General features: G+C 23.7%; 5 protein-coding genes across 10 annotated transcripts in view; 2 read left to right on the forward strand and 3 right to left on the reverse strand.

Moving 5' to 3' along the window:
- Positions 1-29: 29 nt before the first annotated feature.
- On the forward strand, positions 30-1,265 carry LOC122506600 (50S ribosomal protein L27). The gene is made up of 3 exons (XM_043618886.1): positions 30-230; positions 752-912; positions 1,022-1,265. Exons 1-3 carry the CDS (start codon positions 158-160, stop codon positions 1,223-1,225), a joined length of 438 nt encoding a protein of 145 aa, XP_043474821.1. The 5' UTR covers positions 30-157; the 3' UTR covers positions 1,226-1,265.
- Positions 1,266-1,322: 57 nt separating this feature from the next.
- On the reverse strand, positions 1,323-2,954 carry LOC122506599 (tRNA-splicing endonuclease subunit Sen34). Its single transcript, XM_043618885.1, has 5 exons — positions 2,726-2,954; positions 2,211-2,482; positions 1,910-2,120; positions 1,672-1,833; positions 1,323-1,596 (listed from the first exon to the last, which is right to left on the reverse strand). The coding sequence occupies exons 1-5, from the start codon at positions 2,787-2,789 to the stop codon at positions 1,397-1,399; spliced, it is 909 nt and encodes a 302-aa protein (XP_043474820.1). The 5' UTR covers positions 2,790-2,954; the 3' UTR covers positions 1,323-1,396.
- Positions 2,955-4,056: 1,102 nt separating this feature from the next.
- Positions 4,057-5,273, forward strand: LOC122506495 (BRISC and BRCA1-A complex member 1-like). The gene has a single exon (XM_043618716.1). It carries the CDS (start codon positions 4,218-4,220, stop codon positions 5,073-5,075), a length of 858 nt encoding a protein of 285 aa, XP_043474651.1. The 5' UTR covers positions 4,057-4,217; the 3' UTR covers positions 5,076-5,273.
- A 2,709-nt stretch (positions 5,274-7,982) lies between these two features.
- On the reverse strand, positions 7,983-11,120 carry LOC122506496. 3 transcript variants are annotated; one of them, XM_043618719.1, is made up of 3 exons: positions 10,930-11,120; positions 10,473-10,715; positions 7,983-8,837 (listed from the first exon to the last, which is right to left on the reverse strand). In XM_043618719.1, exons 2-3 carry the CDS (start codon positions 10,575-10,577, stop codon positions 8,157-8,159), a joined length of 786 nt encoding a protein of 261 aa, XP_043474654.1. In that variant the 5' UTR covers positions 10,578-10,715; positions 10,930-11,120; the 3' UTR covers positions 7,983-8,156. The 3 variants fall into 3 exon arrangements, with proteins under 3 accessions (XP_043474654.1, XP_043474652.1, XP_043474653.1); XM_043618717.1 differs by having other exon boundaries at positions 10,935-11,092; XM_043618718.1 differs by having other exon boundaries at positions 10,837-10,939.
- Positions 11,121-11,963: 843 nt separating this feature from the next.
- The window catches only part of LOC122506500 (zinc finger protein 181-like), a 155,485-nt gene continuing 144,407 nt past the window's right edge, over positions 11,964-23,041 (reverse strand). The window contains exons 1-4 of one of the 4 annotated variants that reach the window (XM_043618724.1): positions 18,492-18,768; positions 17,085-17,367; positions 13,507-13,700; positions 11,964-12,415 (exon numbers count right to left, since the gene is read on the reverse strand). In XM_043618724.1, the coding sequence (XP_043474659.1) occupies positions 12,076-12,415; positions 13,507-13,700; positions 17,085-17,186 (636 nt within the window). In that variant the 5' untranslated portion in view covers positions 17,187-17,367; positions 18,492-18,768 and the 3' untranslated portion in view covers positions 11,964-12,075. Of the gene's footprint in view, positions 12,416-13,506; positions 13,704-17,084; positions 17,368-18,491; positions 18,769-23,041 lie in introns of those variants that run through there. The other 3 variants (XM_043618722.1, XM_043618725.1, XM_043618726.1) reach the window with 3 other exon arrangements.

Genomic DNA, 23,041 nt, shown 5'->3' on the forward strand with positions numbered 1-23,041 from the left:
CGCTACAGCCAATGGGGTAATTGTCGGGAATATTTTTTTAAAAGCCACACATGTTGCAATACAGGCGCATGAGAAGGTCAACAAAGTTCACGTAGAAACTTATTATTCAATTAATTAATATTTAAGGAAAAAGTTAATGTTTTTTTGAATTATAATTATGTCGTGGTTAGTGAAGACAGCTTTTCAAGAAGTTGCAAATTTTATAAAACCAACAAAATCTTGTCTTGAAGGTTTGTGTTCGATTTTGAGGTTATGTAAAGTTATTATTATTAATTAAATGTTTGTGTACGATATTATTAAATTTTTTTTTAAATAATTAAATTTTTCTCGGAAAATTTTATTAAAATAGTAGATATTAAAAATAATTGAACTTTGGGAAAAAATTTTGTTATTTACAAAGATAATTGTGATTTTGACGAGAATTTTTTTTTCAATTTTAAACATAAATTGAATTTTATTATTTTTGAAAATAATTGAATTTCTGCAATAAATTATTTGCAATTTCTCCAAAATTGAATTACTTTAGTGTTGTCAACAAAAATTTTGAATTTAAAATTTTTAAATTCTATTATTTTTAAAATTGATAATTTTATTTAAAAAATGAAGTAGAAAGTTCGCCCGCGAATTGTTGTTAGTTAAGGGCATTTGAACCATGATGACGTCACAGATTTAAAACTAATGCTTTGCACAAACTGTGACGTCATCAAGGTTCAAATCCCCTTAAAGAATAAAATATAAAAATTTTTTACAGTTACGGTGAGAAATAAAGCAAGAAAAGTACTCGCAAGTGTAAAAAGTGGAGGAAATTGTATTGCGAAGCATAGAGGAATTAAAAGACACGAAGGAACTTATGTTTATGCTGGAACGATATTAGCAACTCAAAGAAAAACTAGATTTCATCCCGGTCTAAACGTAATAAATTTTCTTATTTATCTCTTTATAGTGAAAAACGAGAATTTTTAATTTTATTTAATAGTCTACTATCAGGGAAATTTGTTCAAGGTGAAAATTTTTGTTTAAGGTTGGAATGGGTAGAAATGGAACTCTATTTGCAATGAATCCTGGAAAAGTGGTAATAACATCCGAAATAATTGATCCAAATTTTACACATTTTTGGGTTAGAAAAAATTACGAAGGTCGTGAGGGTCAAGTTATTTATAAAAAACATTTTAACATTATTCCCTTTGAACAACACGATCGTTTTATTCTCAAAGATGTCGTTTAATTTTTATATAAAGAATAAAATTTAGAATTTACTTCAAAAAGGAAAGAAAGAATTATTTTTGAGCTACTATCTTCAAATTAATCAGCTTCAACATACATAAAATAAACAAAGATTTTTGTTTTAATAAATTAATACAAAAAAGAAAATTAACATTAGATACAAAATCTATATCTAAAATGCATTCGAATCTGCCCATTGAAATGATTGATATTCAATTTTCTCGCTATCATCTTGAGAAAAACTGGCGAAAACTTGTGTTTTTCTTACGCTCGATCCAATTCGACAAACACTGACGAATTCATTAACGGAAAATACGTCAGTTTTTTCTTTACAGTGAATTATAAATTGCGAATGAAACATAATTGGATCACCTGAAATTAAATTTTTGAAAAAATGTATATAAATTTCAAAAAGGGGAAAAAAAGGTAATGGAAATTTTACAATACCTGGATATGCGAGAAAATCACCTCCATATTTAATACCATTGGTAATGAAAAATTCCTTTTCCCATAAATCTTTAAATACACAATAACGAAGTTTTTCTTCCTCTGTATTTGGATAATTCCAATCGATATCTTTAGCGTCTTCCTCTGTTGCCCATGGATATGCTAAAATAAACATAAAAAATTTAATTTTTTCTGGCAACCCTGTTTATTTTTTCGATATTCTTTAAAATACTTTTACCTGTATTTGTTTGAATAAGCGCCTCCTCTTTTTTTAATTTCGATAATTTTGACATTTCTTCGTCAAATAATTTTTGCCTATCAATTTCAATGTTTTCTAATTTTTTTCTCGTTTCATTATCCAATGGTTTTCTTAATTTCTTCTTTGACGTTTCTAATCCTAAAATTTTACGTCTTTTACCGTCAACAATTTTGTCCATCATACATGTGACCTATTTTTTGACAGAGAAAAAATTAGTAATTTTTTTTCAAAAGATGAAACAAAAATGTTTTTTTTAATTTATATTTTAGAGAAAAAAAACCTGTTTTTCTTTTTCCTTCCTAAGGCAAACTTCCTGTTCTAAAAACAATTTTTCCCTAAATTCGAGAAATAATTTCTCTATATCTTCACTTGGTTTTTCTTCCATTAATGGATAATGAACTAAACGTGCAATTCCTTTGTCAATTAATAATTTTGCTTCCTCGGCAAGTAGAGAGAGAGGAAGACCGGATAGAATACTTTGTCTTGGTAATTTTGGTAAACAACCAATTAAATCACCAATTATTCTATGTTCTTGTCGTAATTTTAGCCAATCTGCAGAAAGAATTTTTTTTATTTATATCTATTTTCAATCCGATTTTGACAATATTGACAATACAATATTTTGACAATTGAAACTTAACCTAAAAATTTTTTCTAAACTTTATAAAAGTCTGAATAAGTTATTATTTTACGTTTGAATAAATTATTAAATTAGTAAATAAAAAGAACATTCGGAATATAATTAATTCGAATATAATTTCAAATTTTACACATTTTGTTTAAATTATTATTTACCTTTTGCATTCCAGACGAGAATGTTATTATCATTCGAAAGAGTCAATTTAATCGGGTTTGACATGTTTTTAATATTACTTTTTTCAGATTAAAACACTTTTTTTTATCACTATATATTTATAGAATTGAAACAAAACAAGTTTAACAATTATTGCAATTATTTGATTTTCTAATTTTAAATCAGTAAATAAATTTATTTTCCGGTCTTCGCGGAGAAATATGAAAAGAGCTTAACATTTAGGTGTCATTCATTGTGTCGGAATTCGGAGGTTGGGCGCCATTTTTTTTTTCGACAAGGTTGGCAACACTTCTGCGTCACTGTTCACAGCGTATAAACGACGAGAGGCAGAATGTTGTAAAGGATAACTTTAAATCTGCTCATTTAGTGTGCATCTTAACGTTAATTATACAAAATTTGCATTAATTTAGTATTATTTCGTCCAAATAACAAGTTTTTTCTAAAATTTCGATGAAAAAATAATCAATCGTAACAATAGTCAACAATTGTCAAAGTCAGTGCATGGCGTCATTGGCAAAACAGTTATTATTTATAATCTGGTATATACTCTAAATATCTAATATTTTCTCTTAGAATTTTGATTCTTGCATAAATAATTAATTATTTTGTAAAAGAATTGTTAAATAATTATGAAAATTTCGAAAATTCAAATCAAAATTTGACATCGAAATAACCTAACCTGAAACATTGCTTAAGAGCCATCTGGCGGTGAAATATTCAACTACTATTTAGTTTTATCATTTTTTCGCTAGATAACATGTTCACATTGAAAAAAAATGTTGAAACTTTTTAATTTTTAAACTAAAAAGAGTTAGTTTTTATAAATACAAAATTTTTATTCTATTTTCAATTGTAATTTTTATGTGTAATTTTTTTTTACAGGATCTAAAGGACTTAATCAAGACCAAGAGGCCAGAGATGCTAGAGATTGACAGATTCAGCAAATGGTAAGTCGTAAAAATTTTTTTTTAATTTTAAAAAATTATTTTTTAAAGATTTTATTACATTTTAATTATTTCTCGAAGATTTTACCAAATTTCAATTATTTTTTTTAAAAAGATGTTCTCAAATTTCAATTTTTTTTCAAAGATTTGATTAAATTTCAATTATTATAAAAAACTGAATTTTTGTATTTAAATAATTAAATTAGCGAAGAATTTATTTTAAACATTTGCGAAAGAAGTAAATTTAACATTAAATTGATAATTTCGTTATTTAATTAATTCAATTGCAAATAAAAAATCTTTGCAATTGCAAAATTTTCAAAATTGCGGAAACTATTAACGTCCTCTGGCGACAAGCGCGACAAGTTTCTCAATCAGCTGTTTTGTTTCCCTGAACAATTTTTACTTTTTTCCCCAAATCAAAAAACTAAATAAACAAAATTACATTGTTTCGTTTCGTGAATCAAAAAGGGACAAATAAATATTGTGTGTTTTAATAAAAAAGTAAACGAATGTCAATAAATTGATCATGGACGGATGTGAAGAGGAAGTTTCGTGTTTATCAGAACAAATGCAAATGTGTTCCACGAGTGATTCTAATCTTAACACAGAATCATCAATTGATTCACGTGTTATAGAGAATAAGAGAAAATTTGATATTCGAAAATTGCAAACAAACAATATAAAACCAATAAATATGCCGGAGAAAATAATCTTTATTATCGATGCAACAATTGAACAGCAAGCAACACAATTTGAATTAGGTCGTGGCGATAGATTCCCACCATTATTTATGATTAAACGAATTGTCGAGATATTCATAAATATAAAATCATCAATTAATCGACATCACGAGTACAGTTTATTTATATTAAATGGCAATACAATTCATCGCGTTAATGGATTTACAAATAATACCATTGACTTTTTACATCTTATTGATGATATCGAGGAATTTCCCGAGGATTCGCCGTCCTTTGATTTGAGTAATTTGTTTAATTGCGTTGACGATGCATTTAAGACGAGTGTAAATTGTGTTACACGTGTTATATTGATTTACTGTCGTTCGCATGCTGTTCCAAAATTTTCAATAAGGACAAGTTTCGAAGGACTGATGAAGAAGCAGCATTTCTTTTTAGATATTCTTTATATACACGAACATCCGAGTGAACAAAATAAATGTGATACGATTTATGCATCATTAAATGCATTGGATGTGAAAAGTTCTGCGTATATTTTTGAAGTCGGAAGAAATGCAACGAGACTTCACGATCATATGGTGAAATTAGTGGCACATCCATTTCAAAGACCACTACAAAGGGATGCACATTACTCGCTGCAAAATCATTTGGCATTTTCGCAAAAGGAACCGCATACAAATGTGTGATCATTGAACTTTAAGAATTCTTCTAGCGAAAAAGTGTTTTTATGTTAAAAGAAGAATATTAAAAAGTTTACTTTAAAAATGTTTAATTTAAAGAAGAGAAGATTATGGACACTTAGTTATAAATTCACGAAAAATAACTAAATTCGTCAAATTAATGTGTTAAAGGCAAAATGTTTTTTATTTGAAACTTGTATTCTGTTTATTTTCATAGAATGAACTCATTGTTTTAAATATTCAAATAATGTCAACGAAATGATTGAAAATTTCGTTTTTCTTTCATTTATTAAAATGATTAAAACGATTAAAACAATTTTCAAATGTAGATTTCAATACAAAAACCAGAGTTGAAATTAAATTCTGTTCAAAAAAGTGCTTTTTGTAAATTTTGAAAAACTTGTTCAGAATTTTATATTCTTGCAGAAAAAAAGAAAAAAGTTCATAAAGGAAAAAATGTGTTCATTCGCTTTCGTTGAATATTTGAAATTATCAATTCATTCGTTTTTCGTTTAATTTTTCTTTTGGTTAGAAATAATTATTTTCGGTTTCTTCGCAAAACAATTGAAAGACTATTTCTACTGTTTGTTAAGTTAATAGTTTCTGTGATCGAAAAAATAACAAGGAAAAAAAAAAGAAAATTAAAAATAAAGTCTTTATTTATGGATAATTGAAGTTTTTTAATTCTATACCAATGTGTCCACATGTCAGTAAAGTCAGTGAAATCAGGGAAATGTTAGGAAAAGAAAATTTTTGTCAAGGAAATTAAGAAGATTGAGACTTTTTTCGACTTATCAAATATTTGCAACTTTTTCAATTTTTTTCCAAATATTGCAACAAAATACCATATTTTTTATTATAAAATGCAATTTATTTCAATTTTTATAGTGCGAAAAATAACTATAAACAAATCTTTCAGTTATTTTCCAATCATTTTTTCAGAAAATTAAATTTTTCAAAAATATAATAAAAATAGTTTTGAATAATATTGAAACTTTGTGAAATTTAATAATTGTAAATAATTAATTTTTTTTGCAAGTATTTTGTTACAATTTTTGAAAATCAACTTTTGAAAATATTTGAAATAAATGAATTATCAAAAATTTTAATGAAAAGTCTTTAAATGTAAATTTAAAAATGAAAAATAATTAAAATTAGATTCTAATTTTTAAAAATTCAATATTTTCAGTATTTCCAATTACATATTTTCGAAAATTGAAATACATACAAAAAATAATAACAATTTAAAATTCTTTTTAACATTTTGGAGAAGAAAAAAATCATGTTAAAAATTTTTAAATTAAAATTCATCAAAAAATTGATTTTTTATTATATTATTTAAAAACTCAATTATTTTTTGAAAGATTTTATTAAATTTCAATTATTTTTCAAAGATTTTACCAAATTTCAATTATTTTTTAAAACATTTTACTAAATTTTAATTTTGTCTATTGTCTTTCAGAAATTAATTAGAAATATTTAAAAAAAATTAATTTTAAGAATTTCTTTATTAAAATTTTTGAAAATATTCTACCTTACTATCTTTAAAAAGGAAAATGGACAATTTCAATTATAAAAAATTTAATTTTTGTATTTAAATAATTAAATTCTTGAAGAACTTTCGAGTAAATTATTAAATTTCAGAACTTGTAATATTTTTAATTTAATTTCCCGTGTAAAAAGAAATAAGAGAGAGAAAAAAAATCATGTTCAAAAATTTTTAATTAAAATTCTTAAAAAAATTAATTAGTTTTTTTTTAAATTATAGAGAAATTCTATTAAGAAATTCAATTATTTTCGAAAAATTACATTAAAATATTTTTAAAAACTAATTCTTGGAATTGTTTTATCATAATCTTTTAAAAAATAATTGAAATTTGGTAAAATCTTCGAGAAATAATTGAAAATTGATAAAATCTTTTAAAAATAATTGAAATTTGATAAAATCTTTAAAAAAATAGTTGAAATTTGGTAAAATTTTCGAGAAATAATTGAAACTTGATTAAAAATCTTCCCGAAATAATTGAAATTTGGTAAAATCTTTGAAAAATAATTGGAATTTGATAAAATCTTTTAAAAATAATAATTGACATTTGATAAAATCTTTGAAAAATAATTGAAATTTGATAAAATCTTTTAAAAAATAATTCAAATTTGGTAAAATTTTCGAGAAATAATTGAAATTTGATAAAATTTTTTAAAAAATAATTTAAATTTGGTACAATTTTCGAGAAATAATTGAAATTTGATTAAAACTTCGAAAAATAATTGAAATATTTTAAATTTTAATTTCCGTGAAAAAAGAAAAAAGAAGTATGTATTTAAATATTTATTTGGCAAAATTAGTAAAGTTTTGATTAATTGAATTTACAAATCAGGGAAATACAAAATAAAATTTTTTTGTCTGCACTGAATTAAATAAACGACTATTTCGACTTTTTTTCCATTCAATTATTTTTAAAAGAATTTACCAAATTTCAATTATTAGGAAATTATTTAATTGTAAATAATTAATTTAAAAATTTTATCTTTTAAAAATTAGTTTAGAATATTTAAAAAAAAATAAATTGTAAAAATTTCTTTATTATAATTTTTCGAAAATATATTATTCCTTAATAACTTAAGATAAAAACATGGACAGTTACCTACAATTCTTATAAAAAATTGAGTTTTTGTATTTGAATAATTGAATTCTAGAAGAACTTTCGAAAAAATAATTAAAATAATTGATTTAGAGATGAAGTTTAGTTGAAAATTGTATAAAATAATTGAATTCAGGTAGGGTTAATAATTGTAATATTTAAAAATTTGTAACATTCATAAATTTGACTCATTTTCATTTTCAATTTGACAAACTTTCATATTTTCATGTAAATACAATTAATGAATGGGAAAATTATTGAGAAATTAAAATTTATGAAGGAGATAATTTATTTGCTTGTCATATTAATTTTACAATATATTAGTTTGAACTGAACGTTTTTTTTTACACAAAGAAGAAAATTTGAAAGTACATTTTCATTATAAGAAGAAAATTTTGTTTACAAAAAAATATTTTATAAAAAAGTGACGCTAGATTACTAACTTTTAAACGGCATGTTCCGTTTTGATTGCTGATCTAAAAGTATAATTAATATTGTGATTGAAATAATAACTGTAGGTACTTAAATTGAGAGGAATTTCAGCTTCCTCCGTTATTGCCGCATAATAATCGAGAAATGATTCGTACAATCGTTTTAAATTTAATTCGGCACTGTTGAAATAATTTAATTTAACCTCACCGTTCTTATAACAAACGGAAGAATGTGGCATACTCTCGCAATGTTTGAGAATTAAATCTTTCACCATATCGGTTAATTTGACAACGTGCTTTTTATGTTTTCCACGTTTGTCAGTTAATATCTCGCCGGCAATCATTTTTTGTTGAACGGTGTAAAATCTTCCCTGACTGAGATTCAATAAATTGAGGAGAAATTTACGACAAACGGCAACACGCTCATCGTAGAGTGGATGATTGAAATAATAATTCCAATCGTCACGTTTTGTGTCCGTTGTTAGTGGGTCTTGACGTTTTTTCTTCATTAATCCAGTGGCAATAATTGTATTTTGCGTGACATAGTCGCCGCTTTGCCAAAATACTTCAAACAATGCACGTTGACTGTCACCGTCGACAAAACGAAAACATTCCTTTTTACAGCACGCATCCTCGACGGGGACAAATTTCTTTTCCGGAACACTTGCACCCGATTTTGATGTGTACGCTTGTCCCTGAAAAAATTATTTTTAAATTTCGAGAAAACTGATATTTATCGATAAACTAGAGAGAAAAAAAAAGAAAAAGCTGGAAATTTATAAAAAAAGGAAACTAAAACAAAATTCTATGATTAAAATACTTTTTCAGGGTAGTCAGAAATTTCGGTTTATCAATTTCCCTGACAATATTTACTGACGTTAAAATATTTTCCGTGACAAAATTCTTTTTACAGGAAAATATTAAAATTTACCGAAATTGAATAAAATTTATAAAAATTTAATAAATTTTAAAAATTACAATTATAACTCTTCATGAATTCAATTATTTCCTACAATTTTTAACTAAACTTCATCACTAAATCAATTATTTTAATTATTTTTTCGAAAGTTCTTCTAGAATTCAATTATTCAAATACAAAAACTCAATTTTTTATAAGAATTGTAGGTAACTGTCCATGTTTTTTCTTAAGTTATTAAGGAATAATATTTCCGAATAATTACAATAAAGAAATTCTTACAATTAACTTTTTTTTTAATATTTTAAAATAATTTTTGAAAAATAAAGATTTTTAATTAATTATTTACAGTTGAAAAATTTCCAAATAATTGAAACTTGGTAAAATCTTTTAAAAAATAATTGAAATTTGATCAAACCATTTAAAGAATAATTGAAATTTAGTAAAAACTTTTTAAAAAATAATTGAAATTCAGTAAAATCTTCGAGAAATAATTGAAATTTAGTAAAATCTTTGAAAAATAATTGAAATTTGTTGAAATCTTAAAAAAAATAATTGAAACTTAGTAAAATCTTCGAGAAATAATTGAAATTTTTCTTAAAATTTTTGAAGAATAATTGAAATTTGATAAAATCTTTTAAAAAATAATTGAAATTTGATCAAACCATTTAAAGAATAATTGAAATTTAGTAAAAACTTTTTAAAAAATAATTGAAATTCAGTAAAATCTTCGAGAAATAATTGAAATTTAGTAAAATCTTTGAAAAATAATTAAAATTTGTTGAAATCTTAAAAAAAATAATTGAAACTTAGTAAAATCTTCAAGAAATAATTGAAATTTTTCTTAGAATCTTTGAAGAATAATTGAAATTTGATAAAATCTTTTAAAAAATAATTGAAATTTGGTAAAATCTTTTAAAAAATAATTGAAATTTAGTCAAATCTTCGAGAAATAATTGAAATTCGATATAATCTTTGAAAAATAATTGAAATTTGGTCAAATCTTTTAAAAAATACTTTAAATTTAGTAAAATCTTTTAAAAAATAATTGAAATTTTTTGTAAAATATTCGAGAAATAATTGAAATTTGATAAAATCTTTGAAAAATAATTGAAATTTGATAAAATCTTTTTAAAAATAATTGAAATTAGATAAATTCTTTTTAAAAATAATTGAGTTTTTAAAGAATATAAAAAAAATAATCAAATTTTTGAGGAATTTTAATTATAATTATGAACATGATTTCTCTGAACAACAACAAATGTTGTTTTCCTGACATGGGGCCACTCTGTGTTTGTAATTTTAATTCCAGAAAAAAATATTGTTCTAAAAAGCAATTTTTTCTGTTTAAATTAATTAATTATTTACCTAGAAATTGAATTTTTAATTTGATAATAATTATTTGAAAATTTACCAAATTCCGAGCTGTTTTGACTCGATTTCTTTCCCATGAATCCTCATTTCTGGTGCGTTTTAAGTTCTTCAATGTTTTTACGGAACCAGCTCTTTTTAACGACATTATTGAATTTTCAAATTAACGTAAAAGTCTTATTTCTCTGAGATCTATTTTCTATTTTGTAATGTGTCAAAAACACGATTTCGTTTTTGTCTTTACCATTAAAAGTGGAGCTTCAATTATAAAGAATTCTTAAATTTCCTGAAAAGTAGAATAATATTTTCTTTGAATTATAGATAGATTACATTGTAAACATGCAATACTGATATTAAAAACACAGTTATTTAATGGTTTAATTAATGTAACTAATAGTAAACATTACATTGTAAACATGCAATACTGATATTAAAAACACAGTTATTTAATGGTTTAATTAATGTAACTAATACTAAACTAAACAAGAAAGTGTTATAACCTCACTTTTTGAAAAACTTTTACGTTGAAAACGTTAAAAACTTTAGGAATAATTCAAATTACTTAATTTGATTTTAATGTCTATTGATAATAATTTTGAGTCCAGTTTCTTGTAATTATTTTTTTTTTAATTTACAGTGTGTATTTATTTAAATACAAAATGCATAAAAAAACGGGAATTGATTAACACTACCGCCACAAGCGCTGCGGAAAAAATAGGAACGAAAATGAAATAAGTTCTATTGGCAATGTAGAGATTTATTTTTTTTTATTATCTAGTGTCGGTAATGCAGAGACAGGTACTCTACTTTATCCAGCCGCCATTTTTATTTGGTAGGTGGCCAAAAGACAAACTGTCACTGCCAATCCAATACGTTCAAAAAATGATTATTTACGTAGTGAAAGTAGAACTTTTTGAATTATAAATTATAAAAATTGTTTATTTCTATCTTCTACAATTGTAAAATTTGCAGAAAACTTGTCTTTAATATGGTCTTCAAATGAAAAGGGGTAAAAAGATTTAAGACAATGGAAATATTCTAAAAGTGCGTGCGGCAAATTTTCAACTGTTAAAGACAGTTTTTACATTTTTGTTATTAATGTTATTAATATATTTGGCACGTGGCTTTGATTTGTAACATTTTGTGAAAAAAATTGCTTATTAATTGTGTTTTTGTCTTCTTTCAGAAAAATGATGTTCAATCGATGAATTTTTCTTGGAGATTTATATTGTAAGGAGGATATAATTGTTCGCCTGTCAGAATTTCCACGTGTTTAACGCAAATGATGTCGTTTGTAAGTAATTTTGATTAATTTCGTACAATATTTTTATTGCAATTTTTCTCTAATGTTTATTTAACCATTTTTGAATTTTTTTTCCGAAATATTTTCGTATAAATAATATAACCTCAATTCAATGATTTTCAAAATTTTCAATATCTACCATTTTAATAAAATTTTCCAAAAGAATGAAAGAAAATTAAAATTTAAAGAAATTTTTTAAATAAATGCAAGAGAAAATAGTTTTGGGTTAAGAAAAAAAGAAATTAATTAATTTTCTGTGGCAACCAAAGTATAATTAAAATTATACGATAATTATTGATTTTGTTTTTTTATTAATTAATATTTTACTCTTTCTTCTCTATTTTTAATGCTTTATTTTCGTACTCGAATGATATTTCGAAACATGTTCAGAAAGTTTATCTTTCCTGGTAAAATTTCTGCCACATTTTAATGGACAAGAAAAAGGTTTTTCTCCCGAATGAATTCGTTGATGTCTCACTAAATTAGATGCGTGGGAAAATTTTCTTTTACAAATTGAACAATCATAAGGTTTTTCCCCCGTATGTTTTCTTCTGTGTTTATTTAAATCGCCTGTGTGTGTAAATTCTTTCTTACAAAATTCGCAATTTAACGAACGTTCGGTTTTTCCCACACAATAATTATTAATAGTTGGGAGTTTTTTATTGTTTTCCTCTTTTTTCGATCTGAAAGTAAAAAAAATTGTGAATTTGCGGTATCAAAGAAAATAAGTTATAAATTAACAAAGTTGAGGTATTTATTATATTATTACTATTTATGTTTATTATATTATTGAAATTAACAAAAACAGGGTTGCCACAAGTCAGAGAAATCAGGCAAAAGTCAGGGATTTTTATTATAGTTCTGGAAAAAATTAAATTTGCAGGATTCATCATTATAGTTTTCATAACTAGTTTTTATTATTGCAGAAATTCAATTATTTTCAAGAGTAATAATATTCTTCGCAAAAATTAAATATTGTTCAAAAGTAATAAAATTCTTCTTACGGATTCAATTATTTTGAACAAATAATAAAACTCATTGAAGAATTTCAATTATTTTTAATACAATTTTAATCGAATTTCTCGAAAATTGTAATTATTCTTAAAAATTTTAATAAAATTCGTTGATAGAATTCAATTATTTGAAAATTTGTTGATAACGAATCTTTATTAGAATTGAATTTTAAGAAACAATTAATTATTCAATAAATCATTTATTTTTGTATTTAAATAATTGAATTCTAGTAGAATTTTCTAATAAAAATTGATTTAAAAATGAATTTCAGTTAAAATCAATAAAAAAATTGAATTTTAGAAAAAAGTTACAAATGATTGCAGAATTTCAATTATGTATTTTCAAAAAGTAATAAAAGTCTTCGCAGAAATTCAATTATTTTTTAAAATTTTAATAAAATTCTCGTCAAAATTTCAATTATTTTTTTTGCAAGCAATAACATTCTTCTCTGAAATTCAATTATTTTCAAAAATATTGATAAAATTCTATGCAAACATTTAATTACTTTTAAAAATCATAAAATTCTTTTTGGGAATTGAATTATTTTTATAAATAATAAAATTCTTTTTAGGAGATTGACATTTCAATTATCTTTATAAATAAATAGCAAAAGTTTTCGATAAATTTCAACTATTTTTCAGGGAAAAAGTCAAAATCAGTCAGGAAAAATTCTGGTAATCAGGGAAAAGTCAGGGAAAAAGAAAATTATTTTTTTGTGACAACCCTGAAAAAAAGTTTTTTTATTATTTGAAAAACTTACACATTTGCTAAAGTTGATTTTTGATTTTCATCGTCGATATTTGTTTCCGTATTTGTTGAGGCATCGACGAGAATAATTTTTCTTTTTTCAGGGAAGATTAGAAAATTGTTCTTCTTAGAAATATTGGAAATTAATTGTTTCAAGGGGAGAAATCCAACTTTTGCCATACACGAATTGCATATTGTGTTGTATACCTGCTGAAACAATTAAAATGATATCAAATTAACAATCAATAGTAGAATAAAACAGAATTGAATAAAATAGAATAGAATATAATAGAAAATATGCAATATAATAGGTAATTATAATAGATTGAGAATTTTTTCTTCTTCTCATTAAGAAAATTTATTATAATATATAGAAGAATGTGATGCATTGAGGAAAATTAATCTTTTAAAGCAATATTTTATTACAAGCCCATAATTCTAATTATGCACTTAATTTCCTTTAGGTACTTCATTATACTATATTATCCTGCGTTCGTGCACCTGTTGCATGTATCTACTTGATACTTGCGACTTGAATGTATTACCTACGCAAGCTGTAGAAAATTAGCTCTGTAGATTTTAGATGGCCTAAAGCAATAGTTAATTGAAGATAAATCTTTTTCATTTTTTCCCCCTTTTTTTTTAATATTTTGCCATACAATAAAACTTAACTAATATGAAATGTCAAGGGTGAGGGTATGGGAAAATTTTGTCGGCAGAATTTCTCCTTGTGAGTTTGTCTATTATAATGAGCATCAATTGTTTTTATACTGGAGGTAGAATTTTTTGTGTGTATTTTGAAAAAAAAATTACTTAAAGAATTGCAATTAGTCTTTAAAAGCGAGAATGAATTTTTTCACAAGAATTAATTTTTAAAAATTATTTAATAATTTCAAAAGTTTTTAATTCTCTTAATAAATAACAAACTTCTTCACAGAAATTCAATTATTTTTAGGAATTTTTAAAAAATTCTTTTCCAAAATTCAATTATTTTCATAAATAACGAATATTCATCACAAGAATTCAATTATTTTCAAAAATAATTAAATTCTCCGAAGAAATTCAATTATTTTTAAAAATTTTAACGAATATCTCGTCAAGAATTCAATTATCTTTACAAATTGCAAACATTTTCGGCAAAAATTCAATTATTTTCAAAAATTGAAATAAAATTCTTTCAAAATTCAATTATTTTCATAAACAACAATATTCATCACAAGAATTCTATTGTTTTTAAAAGTAATAAATTTTTTGCTTGGATATTCAATTATTTAAAAAAATTCTAACAAAATTGTTCGCAAGAATTCAATTATTTTCATAAATAATAAAATGCTGTTAAGGAATTCAATTATTTTTTAATGTTTTAATAAAATTCTTAGAGACTATTCAATTATTTTCATAAATAATAAAACTCATAGCAGGATTTCAATTATTTTAAATATAATTTTAACTTCATTCAACTAAAAATGCAATTATTTTTAAAAATTTGAATAAAATTCTTCGAAAAAATTCAATTATATAAAAAATTTGATATAATTTATTTCTTAAAGTGCAATAATTATTTTCAATTCATTTTTAATTACATTTCTTGAATGAATTTAATTATAATTTTTGTATTTAAATAATTGAATTATAGTAGAATTTTCTAATAAAAATTGATTTAAAAATAAATTTCAGTTAAAATCACTAAAAAAAATTGAATTTTAAAAAAAAGTTACAAATGATTGCAGAATTTCAATTATTTTCAAAAAGTAATAAAATTCTTCACAGAAATTCAATTATTTTTTAAAATTTTAATAAAATTCTCGTCAAAATTTCAATTAATTTTTTTGCAAGCAATAAAATTCTTCTCTGAAATTCAATTATTTTCTAAAATTTCAATAACATTCCTGGCAAAATTTTAATTATTTTCAAAAATATTGATAAAATTCTATGCAAACTATTTATTCTGTTTATTTATATAAATCATAATATGCATTTTGGGAATTCAATTATTTTCATAAATAATAACATTCTTTTTAGCGGAGTTCAATTATTTTCGTAAATAAAACTCATTGAACAATTTCAATTATTTTTACAAATAGCAAAATTTTTCGTCAAAAATTAAATTATTTTCAAAAATTTAAATAAAATTCTTTCAAAATTCTATTATTTTCATAAATAACAATATTCATCACAAGAATTCAATTATTTTTAAAAGTAATACATTTTTTCTTGGATATTCAATTATTTAAAAAAATTCTAACAAAATTGTTCGCAAGAATTCAATTATTTTCATAAATAATAAAATTCTTTTTAGGAGTTCAATTATTTTCATAAATAAAACTCATTGAAGAATTTCAATTATTTTTAATACAATTTTAATCGAATTTCTCGAAAATTGTAATTACTCTTACAAATTTGATTAAACTTCGTTGATAGAATTCAATTATTTGAAAATTTGTTGATAACGAATTAACAATATTCATCACAAGAATTCAATTATTTTTAAAAGTAATACATTTTTTCTTGGATATTCAATTATTTAAAAAAATTCTAACAAAATTGTTCGCAAGAATTCAATTATTTTCATAAATAATAAAATTCTTTTTAGGAGTTCAATTATTTTCATAAATAAAACTCATTGAAGAATTTCAATTATTTTTAATACAATTTTAATCGAATTTCTCGAAAATTGTAATTACTCTTACAAATTTGATTAAACTTCGTTGATAGAATTCAATTATTTGAAAATTTGTTGATAACGAATTAACAATATTCATCACAAGAATTCAATTATTTTCGAAAATAATAAAATTCTTGGAATAAATTTAATTATTTTTAAAATTTTTAACGAATATCTCGCGTTAAGAATTCAATTATCTTTACAAATAGCACAATTTTTCGCCAAAAATTCAATTATTCTTAAAAATTTTATTAAAACTTGAAGAAAGAATTCAATTTTAAGAAACATTCAATTATTCAATAAAATAATAAAATTCGTTGCAATAATTCAAATATTTTCATAAATGACTTTTAATTCATCGCAGAAAATCAATTATTTTCATAAAATTTTTTAAGTAATTCTGCAAATAAAATTCAATTATCTTGATAATCAACAAAATACTAACTATAAAATCAATTATTTTAAGGAATTTTAATAAAATTCTTTTTCCAAAATTCAATTATTTTGCGATAAATATCAAAATTCTTCGCATGAATTCAATTATTTTCATAAATTATTATTTAAATTCTTCTCGCAGGGATTCAATTATTTTTAAAAGTTTTAATAAAATTCCTCAAAAAATTTCAGTTAAATTTTAATTAAATTCCTTAAAAGAAATTAAATATTTTAAAAAAGTTGTTAATAACATTTTTCGTAAAAATTAAATTTTAAACATTCAATTCATGAGTAAATTATTTATTTTTGTATTTAAATAATTGAATTCTCGTAGAATTTTTGAATAAAAATTTATTTAGAAATGAATTTTGGTTAAAATTTGAGATAATAATTGAATATTAAAAGCATTATAGAGCGTGAATTTTTAAAAAATAATTGGATTTTGAAAATCTTTCAAATTCAAATCAAAATATTTTTCTTATTCTACTTACAGAAATTTTTAAATTTTCCTCCTTATGTTCTGATGTTTCACTTACATGAAGAAAGTGCTTTTGATTGCAAATTCGACACTGTCCTATTATGTCAGTTATCATTATTAAATTATCTTTTTTATTAATTGGTTTTTTTTTTTTTTTTTTTTTTTTTTTTATTAATTTATTTCATATTACGTATAATTAAAATATTAAATTAGATTTTGTTTCATTAGTATTTGATTTTGATAATTTGTAAATTGTTGTTAAAGGGAAAGAACAGATTTTCTGTCAACACTGCTAACTGAAAAAAGATTAAATAATATTATTTAACTTGGTGAAAGAGTGACGTTTACAGGATAAAGCTTGTCGTTTTCGTTTGATAGAAAAAAAAGAGAGAAAGAGAGGGGTGGGAGAGCTGGGGAATACCCGAGTATCTTGTATGTTTCCACTTTGCGAATATATTATAGATAAACAATTAATTGTCTCGCTTTTTACGATCTGTTAATTTCGTAATTTTTTAGTTATAATTTTACTATTTTTACTCATCAAAATTTTTAGACAGTGAATATTTGATCGTATTTTTGTCATATTTTCTCATATTTTCTTTTTAATGTCAGAAAAAGTTGGAGAACAATTTTTCGACATTTCTTTTAAAGGATTTAAAAATTAGTTTTAATTTTAAATGTTAATTTTAAAAATTATGAATTAATGTTAAAATTAGCATTTTATTTTTTACAAAGTATAAAAATAGGAAAAATTTGTTTTTCGTTTTTAAAATAAAGAGAAATTGATTTTAGTGTAAAATTTTCATTATTTTCATGTAAGTTTTTTTTTTTGTTTTAATTTTAAATTTGTAACAAAGACATCTATTAAGGTTTTCTGTAACTAGAGGTGAGATTATCGACTTGCAGAATTCTGCAGATGGTCGTAAAGTGGCTCCCTCATTTCATCTACACTATTTATGAAATTGCAATCCAAAAAAAGTAATTTTAACAAAAATTTATTAATTTTTCGGTTAATAATTATTTTTGGAATTTTCATCGAAATTCAAATAATGATTTTTAAAATTTGCAAAAAACATGTAGGAATGGCAATAAAATCGTAAATAGTTTTTATAAAAGAAAAAGAAGATTTTTACAAAATGCAAAATGAATTTTCATTTTTTGACATTTTGTTTATACTTTAAAATCGCATGTAGAGTTGATAAAAAATTATTATTTCCTGAAGTCATTAGAGAGCAAATTTATGTAATATTGTATGTATTATTAGTCATAAAAAGTGATAATACGACGCTTCTGAACTATGCACCTGTCAAAGTTTTCCATGTTTCTAATAATTTTTTCTTTTTCGTTACTTTTTGTCTGCGGTAAATTAATGTATACGGTAAAATTATTTCAACTCTGATCGGAATATAAAAGATATTACTTATGCAAGTTGCTGTCAGCCCTTTGACTCTTGAATGTTACTGCCAAGTTACTGCATCTTGACTGCATCTTGACTCTCTAGAAATTGCATATATATTTATACACCTTCAAATAGTTTTGAACTATCCTTCATGAAGGAGTTTCAGGCTCTGTGATCTTAAGAGGGAAATTTTTAAGTTTGAGCTAAATTTTATTGATCCAATGTATACACAATGTTATCCAATGTTATACACCTTCAAATAGTTTTGAACTATCCTTCATGAAGGAGTTTCAGGCTCTGTGATCTTAAGAGGGAAATTTTTAAGTTTGAGCTAAATTTTATTGATCCAATGTTTTGTTTGTGGAAAAAACGATTAGATAATGGTAATAATGCCAAAAAATTCATTTTCGATCTAGGATTATTTTTTAGCTTCTTTTTGGACAGATTTTGAGCCAATTTTCAAATTGATGTTGAAACCAATTTTAAGATGTTTCTTTTTAGTGTTGATCCTTTGAAAATCTTTTCTATGCGTTATAACGCATAATATATATATTGAGAGTGGAATTATTAGGTTTCGTTTTATTTTCTCTCTAAATTGTTTCACGTGCATCTTGCGCAGAAAATGTCAGACGTGGGCATTGCGATTGGTTCCGTCTTATTCAAAGAATTTTATAGCTGTGTAATTTTCAACACTATGCAGAGGCATGACGAAAGAGAGGCGAATATAAATCTGCCGCAACTTTGAGCTATGATGACGAGTGACTATGGTTTGTTGTCGTCACATGATACTATTTTAGAGACTAGTCTGATGATTACTGGATATTTACAATCTCATTACCACTTGAACTTGCCCGGGGAAACATAAAGCATAACGTACTTCGTATTGTTCCTTTGAAGAAAAAGAAGAATATTTATAAGAATTTAAACTTGATAATATCTCATCTCTCAATTAAATTTAAAGTTGAACCTATAAGCGAAAGGATTGTTGCCATTAGAAGCATGGGTAAAAAAATTGTACGTAATGATACAGTTTGGGTTTGCTTAAATTGTTTATCGTGACCGTGGATTGATTTACAATGGGAGTAAGGTGTGGTAGTGTTATGCCCAGTACCAATATCATTTCATAATGGTCCTGATAGGCTCGTGGACAATTATCGTATGCCGAACAAAAGCTACGGGGGTGGATCTACACCATTGTGAATATATACTGTGTGTTCTTGAATAACAGATCAATGTTCAATGGACATGGTCCTTCAGTGCCTTAACAGGCATAACTACCAGGACTTCTAGTTTTGAATAAAGGTTTTTTTTGAACAATTAAAATTATTACAATAAGTATGATTTAGATGGTGGCATCAACCACTTTTTTTTACCACTTTGGATGCTTATCGGTAGTATCAGCAAAGTGGACCATTTTTGGAGGTAAATAGTGTCAGTTACAATCCAGATTGTATGCAGAATTATCTTTAGCAATAGTAAGTTGTGAAAGTATTTAATAATAGTTTAGACGGTGTAGCATCAGACAATTTTTTTTTACTACTTTGGATGGTTTTTTAGTATCAGCAAAGTGGACCATTTTTGGTGGTAAATAGTGTCAGTTACAATCCAGATTGTATGGATGATTATCTTTAGCATTAGTAAATTTTGAAAGTAATTGAATGGTAGCAGATTAAATCTATTACATATATTTATTTAAGAATTTCTGTAATTAAAAATTAATCGAAAACATCAATTATTATATCCATTATTTTTCCATGGGAATTAAAATTTTCAAAAATTTCACATTCAAACCTTTTGAAATTTAATAACCTAAAAGAATATTATTAAAAAACAAGAAGAATTGGATCACTCCGAGTCTTCAACTCGGAGTGATCTACTTCTTCTTGTTTTATAATAATTATAAAGATGACCGAGTGATAAAATCATTTACAATTCAATTATTATATTTACAAGAATTTTGAACTAAAATTCTTCTTTAAATCGATTATCTATATTAATTTTTAATAATTTTCGAAAAAGTTCTTTGACAATTTTCAAATCTATTTCTCTACAATATTCAATTTTATGAAATTTCAATTATTCGTAAATTCTTCAAATCAATAAATATTAGAAAATAAAAACTTCAAAACATTTTCAAAATATTCAATATTAAACTTTGACAAAAAAATCAATTTCAAAATTCAATTATTTTTTAAAAATTCACGTTATATTGCTTTTAATATTCCATTATCTAAAATTTTAACTGAAATTCATTTTTATGAAATGAAAATCAATTTTTATTAGAAAATTCTACTAGAATTCAATTATTTAAATACAAAAATAAATAATTTATTGAATAATTGAATATTTCTTAAATTTGAGTTCTTATAAAGAACTTTATCAAGATTTTTTTTAAAAATTCAATTTTTAAGAAGAGTTGCATTACAATTTTTGATAATAATTAAATTCATTCAAGAAATATAATTGAAAATGAATTGAAAATAATTATTACACTCTAAGAAACAAATTATATCAAATTTGTTTAAATATTTGAATTTTTCGAAAAATTTTATTCAAGTTTTTAAGAAGAATTGCGTTTTTAACGGAATTAATTTTAAAATATATTAAAAATAATTGAAATCCTGCGATGAGTTTTATTATTTATGAAAATAATTGAATAGTCTCTAAGAATTTTATTAAAACTTTCAATAATAATTAAATTCTTAAAAAACATTTTATTATTTATGGAATAATTGTATTCTTGTGAACAATTTTGTTAGAATTTTTTTAAAAAATTGAATTTTCATGATAAAATTTTTTACTTTTAAAAATAAATGAATTCTTGTAATAAATACTGTTATTTATGAAAATAATTGAATTTTGCAAAGAATTTTATTAAAATGCATCAAAATAATTGAATTTCTAAGAAGAATTTTTTACTTTAAAAAATAATTGAATTTTCGGGAATAATTTTGTTATTTATCAACATAATTGAATTCTTTCAAAGAATTATTTATGTAAACAATTGAATTATTTATGAAAATAATTGATTTCCTAAAAATAATTTTATTATTTGTGAAAATAATGAAATTTCTCAAAAGAATTTTATTATTTATGGAAATAATTGAAGGGCTACATAAAATAAGGGGACGAACGCGTGGTTGAAAGGGATAATATCAGTCAGGTAGCAGCGAGCGGCTCAAGGCTTGTCCTGCTACCCGACTGGTACTATCCCTTCCAAGTCTCGCGTTCGTCCCCTTATTTTATGTAGCCCTTCAATTGAATTATTGCGAAGAAATTTATAAAAAAAAATTGTAAATAATTGAATTCCAGTGGAATTTTTATTATATTTATGAAAATAAATAAAATAATTAATATTGAAAATCATGAAATTGAGGAATATTTTTGGGTAATTGAAATTTTTGAAAATAATTGAATTTTTGTGAAGAAGTTTATTATTTTTGAAAATAATTGAACTTCTGCTATTGTTTCTAACTTTTGTAAAAAAATTTAATTATTTTTGTGTTTTTAACTAAAATTTATATTTAAATTTATTTTTATTCATAATATGTAATTTATTGAATTTGATTAAAATTGTATTTTATGTAGTTTTAACATAAAAAATATCAAAATTCAAAATTTTTTATGAATTCTAAAAATTAATGATATTTTAAGAATAATCATAATAAGGGGCCGTTCATAAACTACGTCACGCCTTAGAGAGGGGGGGGGGGGTGAATTAATTTTTTGTGCCGTTCTGTAGAAAAAATGGCGCCAAAGCATGTAAAAATTTGTGACGTGGGGAGGGGGGGGGGTGGAAAAATTATGCAAAATAGTGTGACGTAGTTTATGAACGGCCCCTAACTTTAGTCGGAGTTTTTAGAAAAAGAACAATTTTTCAGGATTCCGATCAAATTTTCCTGACTTTTCGAGGTTTATAAAATTTTTTAAGGTTTATAAAATTTCCTGCATTTCCAGGTTGCTTGGCAATTATGATTTACTTTTTTGGATCTGTCAGACAGGACACGAATGTTTCAAATATCAGTTATAATCCAAAGTATATAGAATCTGTAGCATCAGTAAATTTTTGTACCGTTTTGGATGGTAGTTGTCATTAGTTATTAATCCAGGTTGTTTGGAGCAACATCTGAATCATTCAATTTTCTACTATCCTGTAGGTTGGATGATAACAGAGGTTTAATTCAGATTATCTTGATTTTCTACTATCTTCTATGTTAGATAACAGTTTCAACTCAGATTATCTTGATTTTCTACTATCTTCTATGTTAGATGATAACAGTTTTAATTCAGATTGTCTTGATTGTAATGGATAGCATGAAATTTTGATGACAACCGATATAGCATCATTCATTTCCTTCACTAAGGGAATTATTTAAATGAAACCAGACTTTCTAGCTAAACCCAAAAAAAATTATTGGGTTAACCATAGGCTACCTAATCGAACGCAGTACCACATTTTAGTTGGTTCTAAAACTATAACCATGGAGCTTTTAATCTAAAAATTTTCTTTATAAAATTGTGTGCTACTTGCAGCACTGAATGGAACAATGAATGCAGCACTTCATGGAGTC

This window comes from Leptopilina heterotoma, unplaced genomic scaffold (assembly GCF_015476425.1).
Source record: "Leptopilina heterotoma isolate Lh14 unplaced genomic scaffold, ASM1547642v1 Lhet_42, whole genome shotgun sequence".
In the NCBI taxonomy this organism is placed as follows: Eukaryota; Metazoa; Arthropoda; class Insecta; order Hymenoptera; family Figitidae; genus Leptopilina; species Leptopilina heterotoma.

Excerpts from the sequence above, each read along its gene's own strand:
- LOC122506496 (XM_043618719.1), bottom strand. The coding sequence starts at position 10,577 with ATGTCGTTAAAAAGAGCTGGTTCCGTAAAAACATTGAAGAACTTAAAA. Across the intron at positions 8,838-10,472 it reads TCAAAACAGCTCGGAATTTG|GGACAAGCGTACACATCAAA; the intron begins GTAAATTTTCAA and ends TAATTTTTTCAG.
- LOC122506599 (XM_043618885.1), bottom strand. The coding sequence starts at position 2,789 with ATGTCAAACCCGATTAAATTGACTCTTTCGAATGATAATAACATTCTC. Across the intron at positions 2,483-2,725 it reads TCTCGTCTGGAATGCAAAAG|ATTGGCTAAAATTACGACAA; the intron begins GTAAATAATAAT and ends TTCTTTCTGCAG. Across the intron at positions 1,597-1,671 it reads TGATTTTCTCGCATATCCAG|GTGATCCAATTATGTTTCAT; the intron begins GTATTGTAAAAT and ends ATTTAATTTCAG.
- LOC122506495 (XM_043618716.1), top strand. The coding sequence starts at position 4,218 with ATGGACGGATGTGAAGAGGAAGTTTCGTGTTTATCAGAACAAATGCAA.
- LOC122506600 (XM_043618886.1), top strand. The coding sequence starts at position 158 with ATGTCGTGGTTAGTGAAGACAGCTTTTCAAGAAGTTGCAAATTTTATA. Across the intron at positions 231-751 it reads AACAAAATCTTGTCTTGAAG|TTACGGTGAGAAATAAAGCA; the intron begins GTTTGTGTTCGA and ends AATTTTTTACAG. Across the intron at positions 913-1,021 it reads GATTTCATCCCGGTCTAAAC|GTTGGAATGGGTAGAAATGG; the intron begins GTAATAAATTTT and ends TTTTTGTTTAAG.